The 20,720-nt window shown below is 40.5% G+C and overlaps 3 protein-coding genes across 6 annotated transcripts; 1 reads left to right on the top strand and 2 right to left on the bottom strand.

The window, feature by feature from the left end:
- The first annotated feature begins 5,975 nt into the window (after nucleotides 1-5,975).
- Nucleotides 5,976-7,432, top strand: irx7 (iroquois homeobox 7). Its single transcript, XM_063892567.1, has 2 exons — nucleotides 5,976-6,208; nucleotides 6,503-7,432. Exons 1-2 carry the CDS (start codon nucleotides 5,993-5,995, stop codon nucleotides 7,250-7,252), a joined length of 966 nt encoding a protein of 321 aa, XP_063748637.1. The 5' UTR covers nucleotides 5,976-5,992; the 3' UTR covers nucleotides 7,253-7,432.
- Nucleotides 7,433-9,138: 1,706 nt separating this feature from the next.
- On the bottom strand, nucleotides 9,139-14,847 carry cd40 (CD40 molecule, TNF receptor superfamily member 5). 2 transcript variants are annotated; one of them, XM_063880933.1, is made up of 9 exons: nucleotides 14,615-14,847; nucleotides 13,835-13,919; nucleotides 12,719-12,841; nucleotides 12,492-12,638; nucleotides 12,319-12,412; nucleotides 11,456-11,514; nucleotides 10,897-10,983; nucleotides 10,783-10,808; nucleotides 9,139-9,985 (listed from the first exon to the last, which is right to left on the bottom strand). In XM_063880933.1, the coding sequence occupies exons 1-9, from the start codon at nucleotides 14,666-14,668 to the stop codon at nucleotides 9,701-9,703; spliced, it is 960 nt and encodes a 319-aa protein (XP_063737003.1). In that variant the 5' UTR covers nucleotides 14,669-14,847; the 3' UTR covers nucleotides 9,139-9,700. The 2 variants fall into 2 exon arrangements, with proteins under 2 accessions (XP_063737003.1, XP_063736995.1); XM_063880925.1 differs by having other exon boundaries at nucleotides 10,777-10,808; nucleotides 14,615-14,846.
- Nucleotides 14,848-16,337: 1,490 nt separating this feature from the next.
- LOC134881133 (uncharacterized) lies at nucleotides 16,338-19,204 on the bottom strand. 3 transcript variants are annotated; one of them, XM_063908310.1, is made up of 3 exons: nucleotides 18,814-19,204; nucleotides 18,004-18,597; nucleotides 16,338-17,879 (listed from the first exon to the last, which is right to left on the bottom strand). In XM_063908310.1, the coding sequence occupies exons 1-3, from the start codon at nucleotides 19,159-19,161 to the stop codon at nucleotides 17,472-17,474; spliced, it is 1,350 nt and encodes a 449-aa protein (XP_063764380.1). In that variant the 5' UTR covers nucleotides 19,162-19,204; the 3' UTR covers nucleotides 16,338-17,471. The 3 variants fall into 3 exon arrangements, with proteins under 3 accessions (XP_063764380.1, XP_063764540.1, XP_063764455.1); XM_063908470.1 differs by having other exon boundaries at nucleotides 16,338-17,126; XM_063908385.1 differs by having other exon boundaries at nucleotides 16,338-18,597.
- Nucleotides 19,205-20,720: the final 1,516 nt, after the last annotated feature.

Here is a 20,720-nt window from a genome sequence, read left to right as displayed (position 1 = left end):
TTAAGTCCATTTGTGGGGAATGTAGCCGTGTTAATAGGCTAACGATTCTGGATAACACACAGGTATAGACGTACTGTAAATGCGGGGGAAGCTCTCAACTGAGGACCAGCGTCATGTTAGGGTACAAAGGCAACACTTTACTCTAAGTTCTCCTGTTAAGACTTCCTAGCAGCATATAAACGTGTAAGATAAAGTATATAACATATTATAATGTAGCTATAAGTGTTTATAAATGCATTCGTCAACAACTACAACTCCTCCTGTGGGCACCAACATCTCAAGCCTCAGATAATAAAGGACAGCATAATAAAACTGAGCGCTAATACACCAATGTTCCGTCACTGACTGAAAACCCTCCCGTTTCACTGCACCGTGGCCATTGAAAATACATAAAAATAAAGAAAATTCATACCATTGTTGTATTTAAAGGGCTCCAGCTTATTTGGAACTAATGCACCATCACTTTAAATGGTTTGGCGTATTTAAAACTAATATACCTGCATGTTTCTTTGGCTTTGTAGCTTCATGGTTTATTGAACTTATTGGAAGTCACTTTGGATTCAAGCTAAATAAAATGTCAGTTATGTTATCACAGAAGTTATAATTGTTGTTGTAAGCTACACCTTCATTGCAGTGTGCTGTAACATTTGCATTAATTGTCTCTACACTGCAACTGTCCACTCAAGAAAAGTGTGAAAAAGGTAGAAAATTAAACAGTTTATTACGTCTTACATCATCTCAAAAAGAGACGTAGCTGTAATCTACAGTATAATCGTGTATTCAGTCGACAGGGGGACATGTCATACCTTTTTAAATGTATACAGCCTGTAACTGAGCTGGAGAAAGGGGCTGATAATGATGCGAGTAATGTAATAAACCAAACCGCCCTGTGGGACGCCCTCCGCGTGTGCATGGACTCGGCAGATGTGTAGGAACGGGTGCAGCGAGCTAACGAGCTGATCTGCAACGACGAGCCCACCGGGGAGGCTGCTCCAACCGGGCTCCAGCTAACTGGGCCGGGGCTCTAGCTGAGGGATCCTGGGGGCCCACCGGGTCCCCAACACAGGGAGACAACCGGCAGCTGTCACACAGGCCAATCGAGGCCCTCACCAACGCCGCCTGTCACTCACCCAGCGGAGGGCCGTCAATCAAGCTGCACCCAGGAGGGAGCTGGGAGGCGGGCCCCGGTCCGGCCCTAAACAAAGACATACTTACATTTGCAAGCGGTTTGAGCGCCACTACCGTTTTGAGAGAATGATAGAGTGGTCCTGATAAGAGTAATGACAAAAGACTAACAGGGGAAGGGGGTCTGGGGGGAGAGGGGGTCAGATAGTGAGGAGGTGGGAGAGCTTGATAACATTCACACTCTGATACATCTCTCCATTTGTGCCGCGGCCCCAGGAAATCTCATTAGGGACTGCTGCAGGGATTCGCTGGTCATCGGTGCGCCCCACTATGTAAATGCAGCAGCTTCAGCTTAGTGTTATCTTTTTCGGGATTTTTATTTGTGGTATTATTTTACGGGTATTTGGATTCCACATTACAGTATTTCATCTTACCTTTAGGTTTTATTTAGCTTACTCCATCTGCATTTTACTTGCACCATTCTAAAATGAAATAAATTGTAATTATTGGGCTCTTTTTTTTGGCTGGTATTTATATTTTATACACCTATACTATAATCTGTTTTACAATCATCAGTGATATAACAGCTATTTATTGTTTATTAATGTCTGTTGATTGTTATGTGTGTACCTGCCCAACAACTGCAGATGGAAATAAGCTTATAGCTAAAAATCTGGCATAAATCCTTTTTTAATAAAGACATTATATATTATTATTGCACTATTTTATTCCTATCTATATTATCTCTTAAGTATTGTGCATGTTGCATTGCTGGAGAAGTTTTGTATTACCAAAAGAAGTGTGCAAATTACAATAACGCTTTAAAATCCACTTTTTTTAATCCTCTCATTTAGCCTCTGTACATCCAAGCACATTTCTTTACATACTTAAACTCCTTCCCCTCCTCTGGTTCTGTTTCACCGTGCCTCTGCCAACTTTCCCCTCTCTGAGTATCTGCTGCAGTAAAAAATAAACTAACAAGTGATAGGTGTGGAAGACTGTGGATTCCCTCCAGGCTTTTGTTGTCCCGTTCACATCTACCTATGAGCCCTCCTTGCTGCATGTTTAGTCCCTTTGTCGGCCCGCAGGTAGGGGATTGCCTGTAATTGAGGTCACACCTAAGCCTTTTGTCCCAACCTGCTCATTAGCCCGTTGCATCGTCGTTCTGCATCTCTTTTAAACTAGGCCTGCGTACCTAAGCTGTCTGTGTTGTGAGTCGAAATGTGGAATATGCAGAGGATCTGGAGATAAAGGAATGTCTACAGGACTATTTCAATACAGAGGAATGTTATCAGAGAGGGAGATAACTCCATCCTCTCTGCTATCTCGTATCTCTCTGAGCACTGAGGACAATCGTCTTCCATTTGGTCACTTCTCCTGTAAACGACTGACATCCTAACGGCAAACAGCACAAACTGGACCTGTCAGAGCAGGACCAACGCCTGCATTGTGGCCGAGCTGCCGAAAGAGGAAGAGGTTGAAAAGGAGTCCTACGAGAAGGACAAAGGCCGCTGCCCTGAGCTGTTTGTGTTGTGAGATGTAGACTCCTGATGCCATAAGCCTCCTTCTCTTTGCACTCCATTGTTGCTCTTCTTCAAATTTGCTTTAGGTTCTTTGGACCCCACCCAAATAAATTCCTCCTCTCCCTCCTCCTTTACCCCTCTTTATCGGAGGATGCTCCAGTTTCAACAGCTACTTCAATATCTGTATAAGATCCCTTTCTTTAACCGTGGTGTACTTATCTGTGGTTTGTTTTTACTTATTATTTTATAATCAAGAACGTGTGCCAGCATTTTTATATAAGATGTACGTCTGCTAGTTTCCCTTTAATCTGCAATCTACATATTCTGTTGTAATGGTGTGAAATTCCCCGTTTTGGGACAAATAAAGGATTTCTGATTCTGATTTCTCCCTCTCTCCCTTGTCACATTTGGGCACATCATTAAACACTAGGGTACCCTTAATTATATGACGTGATATTATTATTACTTTTTGGATAACGTGATGCTAAAGGGCCTAATTTAGGATAAATGAAATACTAGTGCTCAGCAGTATGAACGGTTATATTCATTATTAATTAATCTGCAGGTTCTTCTTTTTTTAATTTCATTGTGATTTTTTAAAACAAATATATTTATGTCATTATTTTTTAATGTATTTTAATTATTTATTTAATGTTATTATTATTATCAATATTTGATGCATGAAAACCATCCTGATGTTTTCATTATTATAAAGCCTTTTTAAACATAGACCATTTAATTCAAAATAGCTTCATATCGTTTCCCTGCTGGTCGGCTAATGAAAGCCTAATCGTTGTTAGTCTGCAGCTTTTCCTGCAGAGCCGCTCTGAATGTCTCTGATGTTGCATTTAAGTACATGATAGAATTCACACCGATAGAAATCACATCGTGTGACGTTACATGGCTCTAATTGACGGCCGCTAAGGTTTCAAATAAACAAATCACTTCAAAGAGATCAAGTCAATAAAACCTGCTGCGGAAAGACCCCCAATATACATCCCATATCGAGACTGTTCTCCCCTGAGATATTTGTAGCTCATTTTTTTGCAACAGTTTAAAGTAATTGTTTAAAATCCTGGTGTAACACATATATAAAGCCAGACTCATGCTTGGATGTATTAATGATAAACGTTATGTAAATAAGGCTAATGTGAGGCCTAAATATTACAAACATAAATCATTTTGTTAGAAGGAAATTTCCTTACACATGCATGTGCTATATCCGACACTGAGGCCAATACCTTTCTTTAAAATCAGTAACAAGGTATGTGAGACAAGATAGTGGAGACATTAAAAGCATGCCCATGTTACTGTTCGGCTTTAAAAATGATCAGATATTATATCAGTTTCATCAATTAGAAATAAAGCAACTTATTGAGGATAATCGAACAGAGTTACAGTAAATCAAAACTGTGAAATGAGCCACATATAAAGAGAGTTACAGCTGGCTTTTGGGAAACCACAGATGGTACTTGAAAATGCAAAACTGCAACATCAGTCAGGACCAGTGTTATAAAGTCCTTTACTTAAGTACAAGTTTTAGACACTTGAGTATTTCCATTTTATGCAACTTTGTACTTTTACTCCACTACAATTCAGAGGTAAACTGTGTACTTTTCTGTCATATAATCAGCCCTTAAATCAGACTGTAGTTCACCTGGAGTAAATCCAGCAGCTTCCCTGCAGTATACAAAGCCATTCAAACTAGCTGCACCTTTACCAGCTCTGAGAACACTTTAATGATCAATCATTATAAAACATAACAGAGATATTATTCTGAAGTGGACCAATCAAACAAGGACTACTTTTACTGTCGCTACTTTAAGTACATTTTGATGCCTTTACTTTTACTTGAGTATCTCTGGTACTTCTCCTACCTCTGGTGGGGACCATGAATTAAAAACATAAAGATTTAAAACGGAATATGAGTAAGCGAGCTGGGGTACCATGAAAGGCGCTATATAAGTTTAAGTTATTATTACAAGTATCTTCAGGTTTCACTACTGCATGTTAAGATGCCCCCCCCCCCCCCCAGCTCTACTCCTCCTAAAACAGTTAATATAATAATCACAATTATGCAAGATAAGAGAGGTGAGTCCCTTGAACCCAAACACTGAGCTTAGCTGAGGCTCTTTGAAGGAGGGGGGGGGGCAGTCGAATAAGAAGTGTAATCTTCTCCTCTTATCTCTCTCACACACACACACACACACACACACACACACACACACACACACACACACACACACACACACACACACACACACACACACACACACACACACACACACACACACACACACACACACACACACACAATTAGCATCTGTTATCTCACAATTATCATATACATTAGTCAACACCTGTTTCACTTAACCTGCTTTAATTAGGACCATTGAAACGTCGCGCTGCACTCAAAACAAAACCATCCGACACGTAAAGGGCAGCTTGTTATGGTTCACCCACTAAAATTAACAAATAAAAAAGCTACAGCTGCGAGGCTTGATGGTAGTTGTTATTGTTTAAATTGATCGTGTTAAATATTCAGTGAAATAAGTGAGGGAAGTTTGGGAGAATGCAACACATTTTACGCGCACATGACACGTATTTTATTTGGTTATTCCCGTACTTCATAGTTATTGGGATGGTTAATTTGATTCACAATAAGTACAGATCTGTAGCTGATGAAGTGTGAGAGGCAGCAGCAGAGACTGGCGGGGTGTTGTTAACTGGATTCATTTGATTTTCTGAGCTCTGTAAATTGGTGCTACATGGAAAAGTGTTAAATTCGTCATAAAAACGACATCAAACTGGTGTGAGCTACCATGTCCCAAAAACTAAACATATACAATAGAAAATATTTAAACATACACAAGCAAAACCTAACAATCCCTATAAAAAAATCGGCATGTAAAATTAAAAATGTAAAAAAATGTGGTGCCGTTTTCCAAATTAACGTAACGATGCAAACCTGAATACTTTGTCTATGATAAACTTGGGATGTTTGATAATTTCATGAAGTTTGATGGTTGACTTTCCTTCTTTATTTCCTTAGAAAAGCTTGCATTTGAATTGAAACTCCTTCTAAAAAAAGTCTCTGTGGTGCGATAAGTAGCACATGTTTAGCCTCTCGGAGAAAACGCTAAAAGGAACAGCGGAGGGCTGCTTTGATGGGATTTGTTGCCAGTGAAAGCTGTGGGTCTTTTGAACGGAGCTGTCAGTCACTACCAGTGGGACCTCCCCCCTTCCTCCCCCCCCCTGCAAACACACGCTGGCAGCTGGCTGGATATAAATAGATCCAGGAGGCTGGTTGCCACTCAAACTCACATAGCAGGGACGCAGTAAAGATGCCCGCATCGCAAAGTGGAATTGGTAGCTTTTTCTTGGAGAGGAACATCAGCATGCCGACTGGATATCAGATCCTGGGACTGCAGCAGCAGCAGCAGCAGCAGCAGCAGGCTCAACACCTGGCCGCGATGGCAGCTGGGATTCCTCTAACTTACTCAGGACTACAGGGATACAACTTCATCCCCTATCCGCACCACAGGCACATCACACACATGGTGAGTTGAGAAACTATTTGAAAAAAAAAAAAGTGCGTAAAGTCTGATTTTCAGAAGCTAAAACAGCATTTTCCCTTGAAAATAACTTAAAGATGTGTTTGTTTCAAATTGAGTTGTGGAGTTTTGTAAGCCTACAAAGCAAATCAACTTCTTTATAAAAACGCATGATCATGCATTCCCTGTATTATGGTGTTAAACGTCACTCGTTAAAGTCAATAGACGCCATATCCGTGCGTAATTGCGCACAATCAAGACTCCTTTCCTCGTCCTTACGTTCCTTCTCTCTTTCTCCAGAACAACGGTTTCGACTTGAAGGCCGCTTCTCCATACCATCCTGCACTCCTGGCTCGTGGGGGGGCTTTCTACTCTCCGTACCGCCCCGGAGCAGCAGAGGATCCCAGTAGAGTCGCCAAAGTGGCCACAAGAGAGAGCACCGGGGCGCTGAAGGCCTGGCTGAACGAGCACCTGAAGAACCCGTACCCTACGAAAGGCGAGAAGATCATGCTCGCCATCATCACCAAGATGAGCCTCACGCAGGTCTCCACCTGGTTCGCTAACGCAAGGCGACGCCTGAAGAAGGAGAACCGGGTGAGCTGGGCGTGTAATAAGGGGAAATCAGACGAGGAGGATGAGGATGATGAGCAGGAAGGGGAGAGCGACGATGCAGATAGTTCAATGCAGAACCTGGATGAGGAAGAGGCTCAGGTCGACCCTACCGACACCGAGGAGAAGCTGTTGGAGAGCTCTGCTTCTGTGGATGCACGTCTGGACATGCAGCCAAGCAGCGAGCAGGAAGACAGAAGAGAACTTGCACTTGTCAAGAAAGTTGAGAAAAGTGACTCTGACCACACGATATCCGCTTTGGAGAGTAAAGAAAGCAGCCAGAAACCCAAAATCTGGTCTTTGGCTGAGACTGCCACATCAGAGATTGTGAAGAAACCCCTGGACAGTATTTACAACCCGGCAGGAAAGCTGTGGGCAGAGTGGGCTTCAAGAAACGGGCTGTTTGTCCCCTCGTGCTACACCACTCATGAAATCGTCTAAGTATTTAGACTCACATTAAGAGACTTTTTTCCACCTCCTTTTGCACTTTAAACTTTCAAACCTCAGGGATCCGCTCGCTTATTCCTGATGTTTGCAGTGAGATGAAATAAATCTGCTCTGAGACCAAAGATTAAACATGTTATTGTAAATAAACCTAGATGTATTTTTCCACAACGAACATGTAAATTAAGTTCCCTTTGTCTATTCATGAAGAAATATTTTTGTTTAAATAAAATTCAGCTTCCAGCGAAATTCTGACGTGTGTTTCTGGTGACTTTGCAATGACGCAGTTATATGAACAACTCTCATGCAGTTTTCTTTTACATAAAAAGTGATTATCAATATGAAACTACATTTTTTTACACGTAGTTTTTGTTAATGGTTCTGAACAGAAGGCAGCATTTTCTTTTAAGATCAATTTAAATTCGCATGTAAAATTAAAATAACACTGAGTCGGATTATTTATGTTAATTGGAAAGAGGTTTTTGCCCTAATATGCACATCAAACCATAGCCTTTTTAGTCTTCTCAAATAGGTTTAAGTCCCTGCCATTACACTTTGAAAATGTTCAGACCTCACATTTTATTTAAATTCATGTTACCCATATATTTATTTCAGTTATTCTACAATTGACTTTAGATTACGCAGCAGGTTCACAGGTCTTTTAAAGTCTTTGTAAGTCTTGGCAGAGCTATTCTTCACTATCAATCGCACAGGTTTTCATGTAAATTCAAAGGGCTGTACCTCCATTAATCCGGGGATAATGAGAAAGCCCCTGGGAGCGCTGCTGCACCTCTCCATGCAAATCCCTACAAACAGGAACACACAGAGGGCAGATTAGCTCTCATTTGAGCCTCTTCTCTCCCAGGAAACAGATGAATATAATAGAATATCATGTAATGAAAGCTCAACATGTTAAGAGTTAGGCCTACTGATACAACGTTTTCCTTTCAAGTTTGGCTTTTACAATTTTAGCTTAATTAATTACCCTTTTCTACTCCATATATTTCCATTTCAATTTATAGAATATAATTGTGGGGCAGAGGTATAACGTAGATTTACATAGTACTATACTTAAGTAACAGTTTGAGGTACTTGTGCTTTACTTTTGAGTATTTCCATGTTATGCTTCCGTGTACTTTTCCTCCACTACAGGTATTTTAACACTTTAGTTGCTAGGCAGATTTGGATTACTGATGTGAAATATAATGAACACTTAAATCAGACTTTAGTTCCACCTGGAGTAAATTCACAAGCTACCCTGCAGTATACAAAGCCATTCAAACTAGCTGCACCTTTACCAGCTCTGAGAACACTTTAATGATCAATCATTATAAAACATATTTGGAAATGGACCAATCTGCAAAATGAGCACTTTTGGTACTTTGCGTTTATTTTGAAGCCAATGCTTTTATACTTTGACTTTATTGCAGACTTCTAGTATTTGAACACTCTGGTACTTCTACTTTTACTACAAGAGCTACTTCTTCCACCTCTGTCGAGTGAAGGAGTACGGTTGAGTTGAGTTAAACTTTAATGAAGTGAAGCTGTAGCACCACCCAGAGGACATTAGGTGCAACTACATCACGATTTATTCAAAAGCACTAGGCCTTTGTAAAATACAGTCCAAAGTGTTATAATTAAGTCAAAATAGGAAGCACATATATAAAGTAAACACATGCTAAGTTTCAGCGTGACTTACCGTTTCCGAGGATGTCATTCTCCCCATGTCCATCACGAATAAGCATCACGAAATCCGGTTAGAAATCATGGACGCTGATTACAACTCAAACACCTGCCTGATAATCTTTACATTGTCAATTTAATTCTAAAGTAATCCAGTAATAGTTGTCCATAAATAAATGAGTTCAGTGCTTACAGGAACATTCACAATTCACCATACTTTTAATGTACCATTTTTTCACACTTGACAAACAATTCGGATATAGGGGTTAGGCTCAAGATGCATTAGCTTGGCCCGCTAATTGCATGGTTGCCATTACACTTCCATACCGCAAAGCATTATGGGACATTTGACCCCTACTCACAAGACAATATCTAGCTGTACGAAAAGTACATTGTTAAAATGTCAGTCAGACATTTATAATGCAAGTAAAAAAAGCTCAAAATAAAAATTAAATTCACAATTAATAATACACAAGAACTTCTGCAACTCAGATGTGAAAGTGTGACTTCACGAAAAAGCAGATGACTGCAAAATACAACATAGACACAGAGAAAAATAAGCACACACTTACAAAATTGCTACTTTGTCAATTAAAATAGTGTAGTGTGCCACACTTATAGTATCTTTACACTATAACGTCATATTTTCAACACGTTACCTTGTTTTTAACACTTAAGGAAAATATACACATTAAAGGAAATATGTACAAACACGGGGCAACGATACTCAACATTCCTCATTTCAAATCATCAACCATTATCTTAGTCCAGCGGCTGTATTTCGCCTATCAATGCGTGTGGTTGTGATTCCTGTCGGGACAGTTTTGACGAGACCCCATTGTCCTGAGTCACAAAGTTTCCATTATCAGAGAAAATGACATCGGTTGAATTCTCCTCGCTCGGTTGATCCTCGTTTTCCTCCGGTGCTCCCGCTCCGGCTTTTTCCGGTACGGACAGCAGCTCCTCTTTTTGAGTTGGGTGTGTTATGTCAACTATGGTGTCTCTCAGCGGATCCTTCTGTTCTCCGAAACACGATTGAAAACAGCCCTGCAAGAGCAACACGTTGTTTAATAAAGGATATTACACTTTCAGTTGTAGCAACAGAGAAAATGTTCATATGTCTTTGTTTATCTCAGTGTGTATGAATGCTCTTTAATGATGACATTACTCCAATTTCACATGAAAAGAAAACCTGCTTTTCTTTTTCAGGTTGATTGATTAAAAATAGCTGTACATTTTCAGCTGGATCCGTTCTGGAGACCCTTTGTACCCTAAATCAAAATAATAGTTGACTACTTTGGACTGATTAGCTTTCTTTTTGAGAGATGTATGAGACAAATCCTACCCCTCTCATGTCTGTGTGCAAAATATGAAGCTAGTAAATAATCTTAGCTCAGTATTAAGATGTAAAACAGAAAGCCTGGCTCTGTCTAAAGTTAGAAAGAGCACAACCTTTCTAGAGATTAAACAAATTACCCATCACATTTTAAGAAGTGAGGCTCCTGTTCCCCCTGTTTTATGTCTTTGTGCTAAGCTAAACTATGCTAAGAGCTTCACATTTAGCATACAGATATTAAAGTAGTGTTAATCTTCCAATTTAACCATCTTCAAGAAGACAAACTGGCATACTTCCCAAAATGCCAAACTGTCTCTTAAATGGAGCAAATCAAGAGACACTGAAGTGTGAAAGTAACATGATATACATAAAACCAAGACAATTGTTGGGGAAGAATGACAGCAATGAACAGTCAATTGTCTTTTTGAGACTGCAATAAATTGGACTCTTAGATAATATTTCTTGTTTCTTCGGTAACTACTAAGATAAAATTCACATTTACCTTTACCTTTCCTCTTGCATCGCCTCGTGTACCTATCAGAAGGGAGACAAAATGAGCCAAGTGAGCATTTTCAATGTACAGAAACTCCTTAAACTAGAGAACATTTAGTGCCTTACGTACCTTTGATACACATTGCGACTCCAATTATAGCAGAAATCAAAAAGACGACAATAAGACCGATCATAATGTTATGCCTCCTGTTTACGTCTGAAATACAAACACAGAGAGAACCATTAACCAGATATCAGGTCTTTCACACAGAATTCACAATGTATCATAGCATAATACATGATAATTAGATATTTGAGAAGGATATGGGCATTTATAAAGAAGAATACAGTCAATGCATCTCCTCCACAACAGGAAATGTGTTACTTTCATGTAAACCAAATTTGCATTTCATCAGAGGAAGCGATTTCAGAGATTCAACACCTACGTTTTCTATTCTATAACAATACAACTACAGTAGCGTCTACACAGGTAACGTAGTGTAAACATTGTGTAGGTGAAATGTGTTATTCCCACACTTAAAGCCTCAGACCAACACAGATGAAATCTAACATCTCCTTGCCTACGTGGTTTCGTTTTGAGCGAGGCACCGCTAACCACACAGCTGCAGATAGTGAGACAGCTGAAAGAGAGATGCTATAACAGTTCATCAACCTACTCAAAAACTCACCGCAGAGGATGTCAGACACGTCCGTTCCGCTTTTTTCAATATGGTATCCACTCTCACATCTGTGAAGAACGTCAACATGTTAAATGATAATTCCTGGTCATTATCACTTCCATATTTTCACCGTAACACTGAAAACTATAGTGAATTATGAACTCCTATCGTGAGAACAACTTATAAAAGGTGCTAGCAACATCTCAAGCCAATGTCAATACATATGGCCCAAGTTTACATACTACAGAAACCCCCCACAAAAGCACCATGTATCTTCTCAGAAGAATTACGGGTATACATTTACACAAAATGGAGTCTCTTCTTGCAGAACATTTTGAGAAATATGTGTTCTTAGAGAGAAAAGATCAGTACCCCTCTCATGTTCTGGCCCGTAAATGTATGGCTAGCAGCTCGTTAGCTTAGCTTAGCATTCAAACAGATGGAAGTACGGGGAAACAGCTACCCTGTTTCAGTCCGAAGTAACAAAATCCACCCTTTTTTAAACAAACTACCTCCTGTATTATATCTTCTTTGTTTAAACAATGATGACACATAGATGTATGTCCTGGTTTATTTTATCGTCTGTTACTTCCTGTAGATTAACAGACATTTTTAGAGGACATTACTCGTTTCATTAACACGTACTGTCGTATATTTCCTATAATAGCGACGTATGGAACAAACCATATTCAGTGTACAACATGAATTTGAGGAAGCCAATAACCAGACACAACTAAAAAGAGGTAAATTGACTTCCTGGTTTATGTTTATCGCTGAACGAAATGTGCTCTGATAAAAGGTGTGCTTGTCACACAAAGCCAAGAATGATTTCGCAAGTTGAGGTTTAAGCTGGGAGATTTGAATGTACTTACTCTGTCCATTTCTTACAGGCATCTTTCCAAGAGCTTTCATTGGAAAATGTGCCTTCTGGGCACTTCTCACACACTGTGTCCTGCGAATGGTTGCCTGAAAGCATAAAGTGAAACCTTTAGAACATAACAAAGCAGATCTTTCTATATATTCAATATACATGAATAAGGTGTACCTTTGTATCGAGCCCCATATCCAGGATTACAGATGGTGTGCGGCAAACAGGTCATGCATTGGATACTGGAGCAGTGAAACTCCTCTTTGCACATGCAAATGCTACGTTCCGTCTTGCTCTTATGGGTCATAATCTTAAAGTTTATATCTGAAAGAGGAATGAACACACGTTATAAGTTGTGCTTCATCAAACTAAAGTATATCAGTACGTTTCTGACAGGGTCTTACTTCGGTCACAGTAGGGCTGAAGAAGACACTGGGTTTCCTTCGTGTATTTATCCTGATATTCATTTTCCCTACAATCTTCACATTGAGGATCCTGACAATGTGTGTTGGAAGACATTCTGGTCCCTGAAACACAAAGTGTCGCTTCAATGTAAAAACAGGTATGTGTCTCAAGCGCATGTGGAAAATGTGGCGCTTTGACTCAAAAGGAAAGGGTGATATTTGGGGAAATGAGCCTTTTGGTGAGAATAAGATTGCCCACAATTTCCCTAATGATTCAAACACGTGAAAATTAGCACGTCATCTCATTTGAGAAGCTGGAGCCAGATATTGTATTTTTTCTTTTAACCATTTCTGCATTTAAAATATAACATAATACAATCAACTAATTGTCTCAGCTCCACCTCGAGGTTTTCCAGATAGGAGAATCGTATCGACCTTCTCCTCAAGTCTTTGCCAGTACATAAAGTGTTATTTGCATGGCACTAAATCAATACAGAAAGGATCTCAGGGCACTTTTTATTTAGCCAAACCAACAACCACTTGGGAAAAATGGTTGAGATGAGAGGGAAAACCAAAGAGAGAGGGGTAGAGAAAGCTGAAGAAAACAGAGTTTAACTTCTCCTTTCAAAGTGCTGAGGGGAGAGTGAAAGAAAAAACCCCAAATGAAAAAAATAAAGCTAAGTGAAAGTTAAATACATGTTCTTTTTCTTCTGTTAATCTAATGTGGAAGTGCCAAAAACTGTGCGGCCTCCTCCTCGTGCCATGTGCTGCTTTTTCACATATTTACTTCTAGCCTACTTCCATTTAACCCATTTAGCTGTTAGAAAAAGCTTGTCACTGAGATAAAAGTGGCTCACATTTCTTAATTGTGGTTGTAATAGCTTGTATCCTAGGTGAGTGTCTACATGACGGCAATAATAGAAATAACATGTCCTAGATTATTAGTAATACGTGAGGAAGTCAGCAGCGGAAATGTGTTTGTACATGTTGCTTCACCACTTTTTCATACTTCAATTTTTAGACATTTGTCATGTTGATGTTGTGTTTGTGTACGCCGGCTTTGCTTCAACTGCCTCTTAGAGGGTGAAGACAGTATTTAGAATAAAGTATCCATACCTGGACCACACATTTTGCAGCAAATGCCACGGTCATCCTCATACTGGGTCAGTGGGTCACACTGTTGCTGAGCAGATGTCATCCCCTGCAAATCAAAAATTGGTGATATGTAAAAATCAAATCCAATGTATTTATATTGCAACACATTAGTCTCAGGGGGCTTTTCAGTTAGTACGCCTTCAGATCAATAAAAGACAGACAATACAGTTGGCATTACGTTAATGTGAATGTAAAATACACATAAATAGAGCAAAATACAACAGAAACACTCTGAATAAAAGGTTTATTAAGGCTCTGTAGTTTTTGGTTACATTGACTATATGTTAACTTCCTCTTTGTGAAAACTGTAAGCGGAAAGTCCCAAGCATTCTATGTGGTATCTGCGAAACTGACAGCCACATGTCTTTGTCCATTCAGTGACATGTTTGCTATCAATATTTTTGACATTATGCATATTAAAATTCTGTTGAGGATTTTTTCTTTCGAACAAAGCCTCGTCTCCCTAATGCAGTGTCGAAAACGAAAGTGAAAGTAACTTTTATAAGATGTGCGCAATAGGGTGTAAACTGTATATAAACGGCGTAACATTGAAAAAACATGCACGATTTCGACCAGAATATCAGATTATAGTGTGCTTCTGAGGAAACGATGGTTATAATGAGCAAAAAGTCGCATACAGTATAGCCTCCAGTCACATGACTACGCGATCGAGCTACACCCAGTTATCTCTAGTCACAATCTTTCATATTCATAATAAAACATATCGATAATCTTACTCACCATGAAGCCCAGACTCAGTATGAGCAGCAGTAGATGCATTTTAGCTCCCAGCATGTTGTTTCTCTCCAAAGTCACAGTGCGTTGTCTGCTCTGTCCTCTCCCTCTTCAACTGCCAGACCTTTTGAAGGGTGGAGCTGCGCGAGGGGGTTTCCTTGTTGTCTTTATTTTTTATATCCTTGTGAAGCCTTCTCTGTAAATTGACAGATATTCCTGAGGGAATCCTAAGTCTGACACGTGATGAAACAGTTCTGGATAAAATAAAAGAGAAGTATTTTAAAGTTTAATCTGTTGTGTATCAGATATTTCTAATTTGCATTTAAAACACCAGATTGCGCAAATAGTCAATTACAAGTATATCATTGTATTCAAAATGTTAACGTGAATGAGTGTTATAAGCAAAGTGTACTTAACATAGCTAATTATGAGTTAAATTAAAGGCTACTTATAAGAAGAAGTCAGATGTATGTTATTGGATTATTTCACTGATGCATGGTGAAGGTGCAGCGGATTCTACTACTTGGTTTCTCAATAGTATAAACTAGTATAAATAAGTGCAAATAAGTAATGCAGCAAAATATACAATATGTACTGTACAAGTAATCTGTGAAGTCGCAGAAAAGGGGGAATACTATAAATAAGTACAATACATATAGTCCTGAAGTCAGCCCAGTGGCGTCTTAGGCCTGTTTTAGGGGGGCTGAGGGCCGCGCCCCCTAAAACATTCTTAAGCCCCCCTAAATAGTTTGGTGTTGTTTTATAAATATATATATATATATACATATTACAAAAAAAATGCAGACGAATCTCCTAACAGTGCCTGTAAGCAGCTGCTCATGTGAAAGGTCCTTTAGTGCACTGCGTCGGCTGCACTCCTGGCTGCATCAAACAATGGGTCAAAAACGACTTCACAGTCTTGCAGTCATGTCAATTGAAAAAGAAAGCCTTGTTAATGTTAATTGTTGTTGTACTGTTTATTAAAAAACAGACTGATAATAAATACTAATAAATAATTGCTCAGTCTTTGCTAGCTGTTTGTGAAATGTTGTGTTCGCGCGCTACGTTCGCTCACATCCGGTGCATCTCCTTTCCCCCCATGGTCTTAAAACCTAGTGACGCCTCTGAGTCAGCCTATACATCAGCTGTAACCAGGGTGCGAACTGGAGGGGAGCAGGGGGAGCTATAGAGCTCCTGCAGATGATGTCATATATGCTGGTCACGTGACGAGATACGACAGGGGCAGCCATTTTGGCAGTCATCGCGGCAGTAAATTGACAGGCACTGGCAGACTGTCAAGGATGGTGGATAACTGCTGTGCACCAGGTTGCACAAATAGGCGTGGGAAAAAGAAAGGTGTATCGTATTATCGCATTCCTAAAGACGCGGAGAGGAGGGAGAAGTGGATTGGAGCGATTAAAAGAGCCAGGAGCCTTCAGAAAAAGACTGAAAGATGGGACCCCCCGGCCGTTGGCTTTCGCTTATGCAGTGATCACTTCATATCAGGTGGGTGAAGGAATACAGTACAATGCTACAAAAAGTTTCTGGTCAGTTTAATTAAATTTAATTAGTTTAATTTAAGAAGTAGCACCCAGTTATTATAGCTAACGGACACTGTGATGTCCCTTTTTAACTCAACAAGTGTGGCTCTGGCGCAGCCTAGCCAGTTAGCAAGTTAGCTTGTAGCAAGCTAGTGGTAAACAAACCCGTGTTGAAACATTGGTTTAACAGTTGTTTATTAATTAATAAAATATTTACATTGCATCAGCTCATTCATATTCACACATTTCGTAAGTAAGTAAGACTAAGTAATTATGTTTTTTTTTTTTGAGCATTGATTAGTTTCCTACAACTAGGACACACCCACTGTTTCGGTACCCTTTTCATCCGAAGGCAGGTTTGGTGGAACCTCTTCACGGCACAGAACCCTGAGGCACAAACAAGCATATTCCCTGCCGCAGGTGCACGGCAGTAGCACCACTGTTGCTGGGGATCGGTGCTTGCAGTTGCTTGTTTTGGTGCAGAAAACCATTTGCCTAACAGCTCTGGGATGATGCATTTTAGGAAGAAGTCACGAGCAAGTTCAAGTTCTTTGAGAAAGAATTCTGGGTCAAATGTAATGCGTTCCACAAAGGGTGAATCACCTTCCTTTTCAGTCCACAGAATGAAATCACAGTATGCCAATTTGGTAACAAATAGCTGCATCTGCACTTGGTAGAAGTATGCATGGTCTCGCTTAAGTCTAATTTTTCCTAGGGAATCTTGTTCAAGGCAAAAGTGTGCAACAGAATTTACAGCTTCATTGACAGAAAGCTCCTTTGCAGAAAATGGGCACTTCATTTCTAAGACACCTGTACCACAGCAGCTACAGGACACATACCCATCAGGTGAGGCCCCGATAAATGGGTGCAGAGGTGAAATTCTAAATCCGGCTGGTCGCACCAGGACGTCTGTGTGTGATAGGCGATGCTGCATTTCGTAGTATTTTCTGGCCAGTTCTTCATTATTGCATCCCCATCTGAAGAAACAATGGAAATATGAGTTTTGGACAATAGTAATGCCACCCCACATTGCTACCTCCCTGCCCTTTACAAATGTTTAATGCTGTACTTGGTTTTACACTTCTTTTTAAAGAATAGCCTAGTACTTACTGCATTTACCCTCTCTGTTCATTCACCTCACACTAATTTTCTTGTACACCATATGTTGTACGTAAGTAAGTTAACACATACATAGAAGAGATTACACACTGCACACCCTATTTTAGTTTACAGGGAAATTCCAGCTGATTTCAACATGCAGTTGTAATGCTCACACACACTACCCTTGACTTGTCAGTACCTTCCTGAAGATGTGGCATATATCATCCCACATGATACAGCTGTATTGTAAGGTGTCTGCTGATGCACATGTCACAATGTTTCATACAATAAGTAATCAAATGCATATGCCCATTACTTTTGGGATGATGAACATCAGCTGACACCTTACAACAAGGCAGAAACTTTTGGGATGCTATTTGGAGTATGTTAGGATGTTCAACTGCATGTTGACATTGGCTGGAATTCTCTGCCCATGAATACCTGGTAGCCTCACTGCTGAAAACATGGGACTTTGGGTCACATATCTGTCTTATGAGAGACACGGCTGGCTTTCTGAGGTCTGTTCTTGTTGCTGCTCTGAAGGTAGATCCTGTCACCCTACCACTCCTTTGATCAAACCAAATTCTGGACTTGGACTGTGCTTGGGTCTCCTCCTCTACAATATCACTCTGAAAACATGGCAATCCAAACAGTTTCTCATTTACATTGCAAGATAGCGCACACACAGTACACGTGCACATAACATGGTAGATCTTAGATTTCAGTCATTAGTAAACAGAATATGTTATGTACCTGTTCTTCAGTGACAGTCAAGTCCTCAAATATTCCTTCTGCACGCTCTTGTAATTCAGCCAGGTTCAGGTCTCTTGCCTTCTTGTCATACAGACTGGTAAGGGGTTCAGGTAAATCTAGCTTGACAGCCTTGGGTACATAGGATGTGGCGTACCCGCGAACAACTGACAGGACTGCAGGTCTGCAGGACTTCCCATCTTGAGTCCGGCACTGTGAGAGATTTTGGTAGAACTGTGTTTGCTCAGCAGCAGTCAGGGGTGGGAAAGATGGGGGCGCAGAGGTACCCTTGGTGGAATTCCCCTTTTTATTTTGTTGAGTATGGTTGAATATGATGTCCTTGCCCTGCAGGTACTCCACATTCTTCGCAGCATCCTCACTGGGAGAGGCCCACTTGCATTTTTTGGATGTGCAGCTGATCTCCTCGTGCCTTGCGTTGTTTTTTCCCCACAGACTGAAGAGAACAGCTGACACATGAGAGCAGCTCTCCCCGAGTCCCGCTGTGCAGTTGCAGTGGGCTCCCAGCACAACACCGTCGTTCCTCACCACCACCCATGGCTTTAGTTGACTTTCATTAAGCCTTTGGGAGTGATTAACCTATATGAAATTCCAAAACAGATAAATAAAGGTAAAAAACGCCAGCCACTTTGGTTGAGTACGATCAAAAATACAAACTAGCAAGTTACAGATGCACTGCAGTAGCTATCCAAGCTAAAAAACATGCTAACGTGACACTTCCGTAGCTAGCCAAGCTAATAAACAAACAATGCTAACGTGACACTGCCTATCAAACTGGAATAATTTAATACTTACCCTTGCAGTGATGATGCCGAAGTTTTTGGATGTAAGACTCCACAGTTGAATGTTGTTTACGAAGCCGGACTGACACCATTTGTAAGCCTCCAAGCTTTTGTACGCTCTGAGGGAGTCTCCTGAGTACACTGATGGAAAGCTTACAAGATAGCTGTGGATGTCTGCGTAGCGCAAGTCGGGTACATCGTCTTCAGAGCAGGAGGTTATGCTCTTGAAAAGCACACCGGGTGAATTATATGGGTCGCTTATATTTAATCTCTCTAATTTTGTACTATAAAGCCGAATTTCACTTGAATTAAAATGAGAAGTATACTCGCTCGGTAAGAAAACACTGGCACCGGTGGTCATGTTGACTGCCAAAATGGTGGCTCCCAACCAAAAGTCACGTGACCGCAGGAGCTCTATAGCTCCCCTAGTGGTGACATGAGCTCCCCTGGGAACATGGTTTGCGAAATTTTAGGGGAGCTCTCTAAAATATTGATATGATGACCAAATAAATGCCATTTTGGGTAATGTTTTTTTCAAAGGTGTAAAATAAGTGAAATAAAATTCTATTCATAGTTGTCAGGCTGTATGACGTCAAAATGCCCAGTTGGCGGGCAAGAAAGGCATTCGATAGCTCTTCTAGTTCTACCACCGGAATTTACCTAGGATCACCGATTACCTTTCATTCAAAATCAATGAATATCTCTACCTTAATGTGTTCTGACTGAGTAATACAATGCAAGACAGTTGTTGTTCGGTTGGTTGTTCAAATCGGCGAGGAGACAAGCCAGGACTAGGCATATCAGCAGCAGAAAAAAAACCAGGTTGTGGTTACAGTCAATAAGACGTGACCCCTGCCTTCGGAGATGCCATCAAAGTTTGGCAGCCCTCAAAGTATACACGTGAATAGTTGAATTTGCAAATAATTATTTTCTTACAAATCAGCCCTCTGTCTCAAAACAAGCTTCAGCAGCTAACTGGTAAAGTGTAGGCTGAACTAGGTTAGCCTACTGTTATCCTGGGAAAGCATAGCATCCTCTGAGCTAGATAACTCTCACCCTCAATTTGCGATATTCAGCCAGTCTATGAAACTACACGATTCATAACACGGTGACGGTGGTTTAAGTATTAAGTTTGCGTAGCCCATACATGCTCGGTAAATCTGTTTCTGTTTCATGTAAATGTAGACCTTTGGCACCCCGTGTGCAACGGATTTTCTATTTAATAGGCCTATGTCACAGATCAGAATCCCCCCCCCCCCCCCTCGAAAAAAAAAATAAAAAAAAATCCGGCTCCCCCGGACACCGTGGTGTAGTTCGCACACTGGCTGTAACCATGATGCTTTTAAAAGAATAATAGGCTTGTATTAGGCCCTCTATCACAATACAACTTTATCTTTTAATGAAACAACCCAGTTTACATCGCCTCTTAAGAAGTGTCTGACAGAAAGGGTCGTATTGTTTTCACAGTTCTGGACCGCACCTGGTCTGGGATTCCCCAGAGTCCCCTGTTGAAGGGGGGATTCCCACAACATGTGGACTCACTGCTAGTAAATGTGCTTTTCTCTCCTTTTTCAGACATGCGTACTGAATATTCTGTGTAGTACCCCTGCCCAGATATGCATAATTTGTATATGTAAATATACATGCGAGTGAACCAGCTGCGTTCAGAAGTCGTTGCGCGTGTATTCGTGTAATTACGGCACGTGTTCCGGGAGCACTGAAAAACTCGCCCACTGAATTCTTCCAAACTTTCCCTAGCTGGAAATTCCAACGGATTCAGATTAAAGTCCTTCTCCTGCACACTTGTTGGAAATTAAACCATTTCAGGGGAATATTTATACCATTTCACTTCTAATATTAGTGTTATTCTTCTGCTTTTGTCCTGACAATGGTGTGCACACTGTTTATTGTTGACCAGGT

Source organism: Eleginops maclovinus, chromosome 1, assembly GCF_036324505.1.
Source record: "Eleginops maclovinus isolate JMC-PN-2008 ecotype Puerto Natales chromosome 1, JC_Emac_rtc_rv5, whole genome shotgun sequence".
Taxonomy (NCBI): domain Eukaryota; kingdom Metazoa; phylum Chordata; class Actinopteri; order Perciformes; family Eleginopidae; genus Eleginops; species Eleginops maclovinus.
The sequence above is the reverse complement of the archived record's forward strand: the minus strand, read 5'-3'. Positions and strand labels throughout refer to the sequence as shown.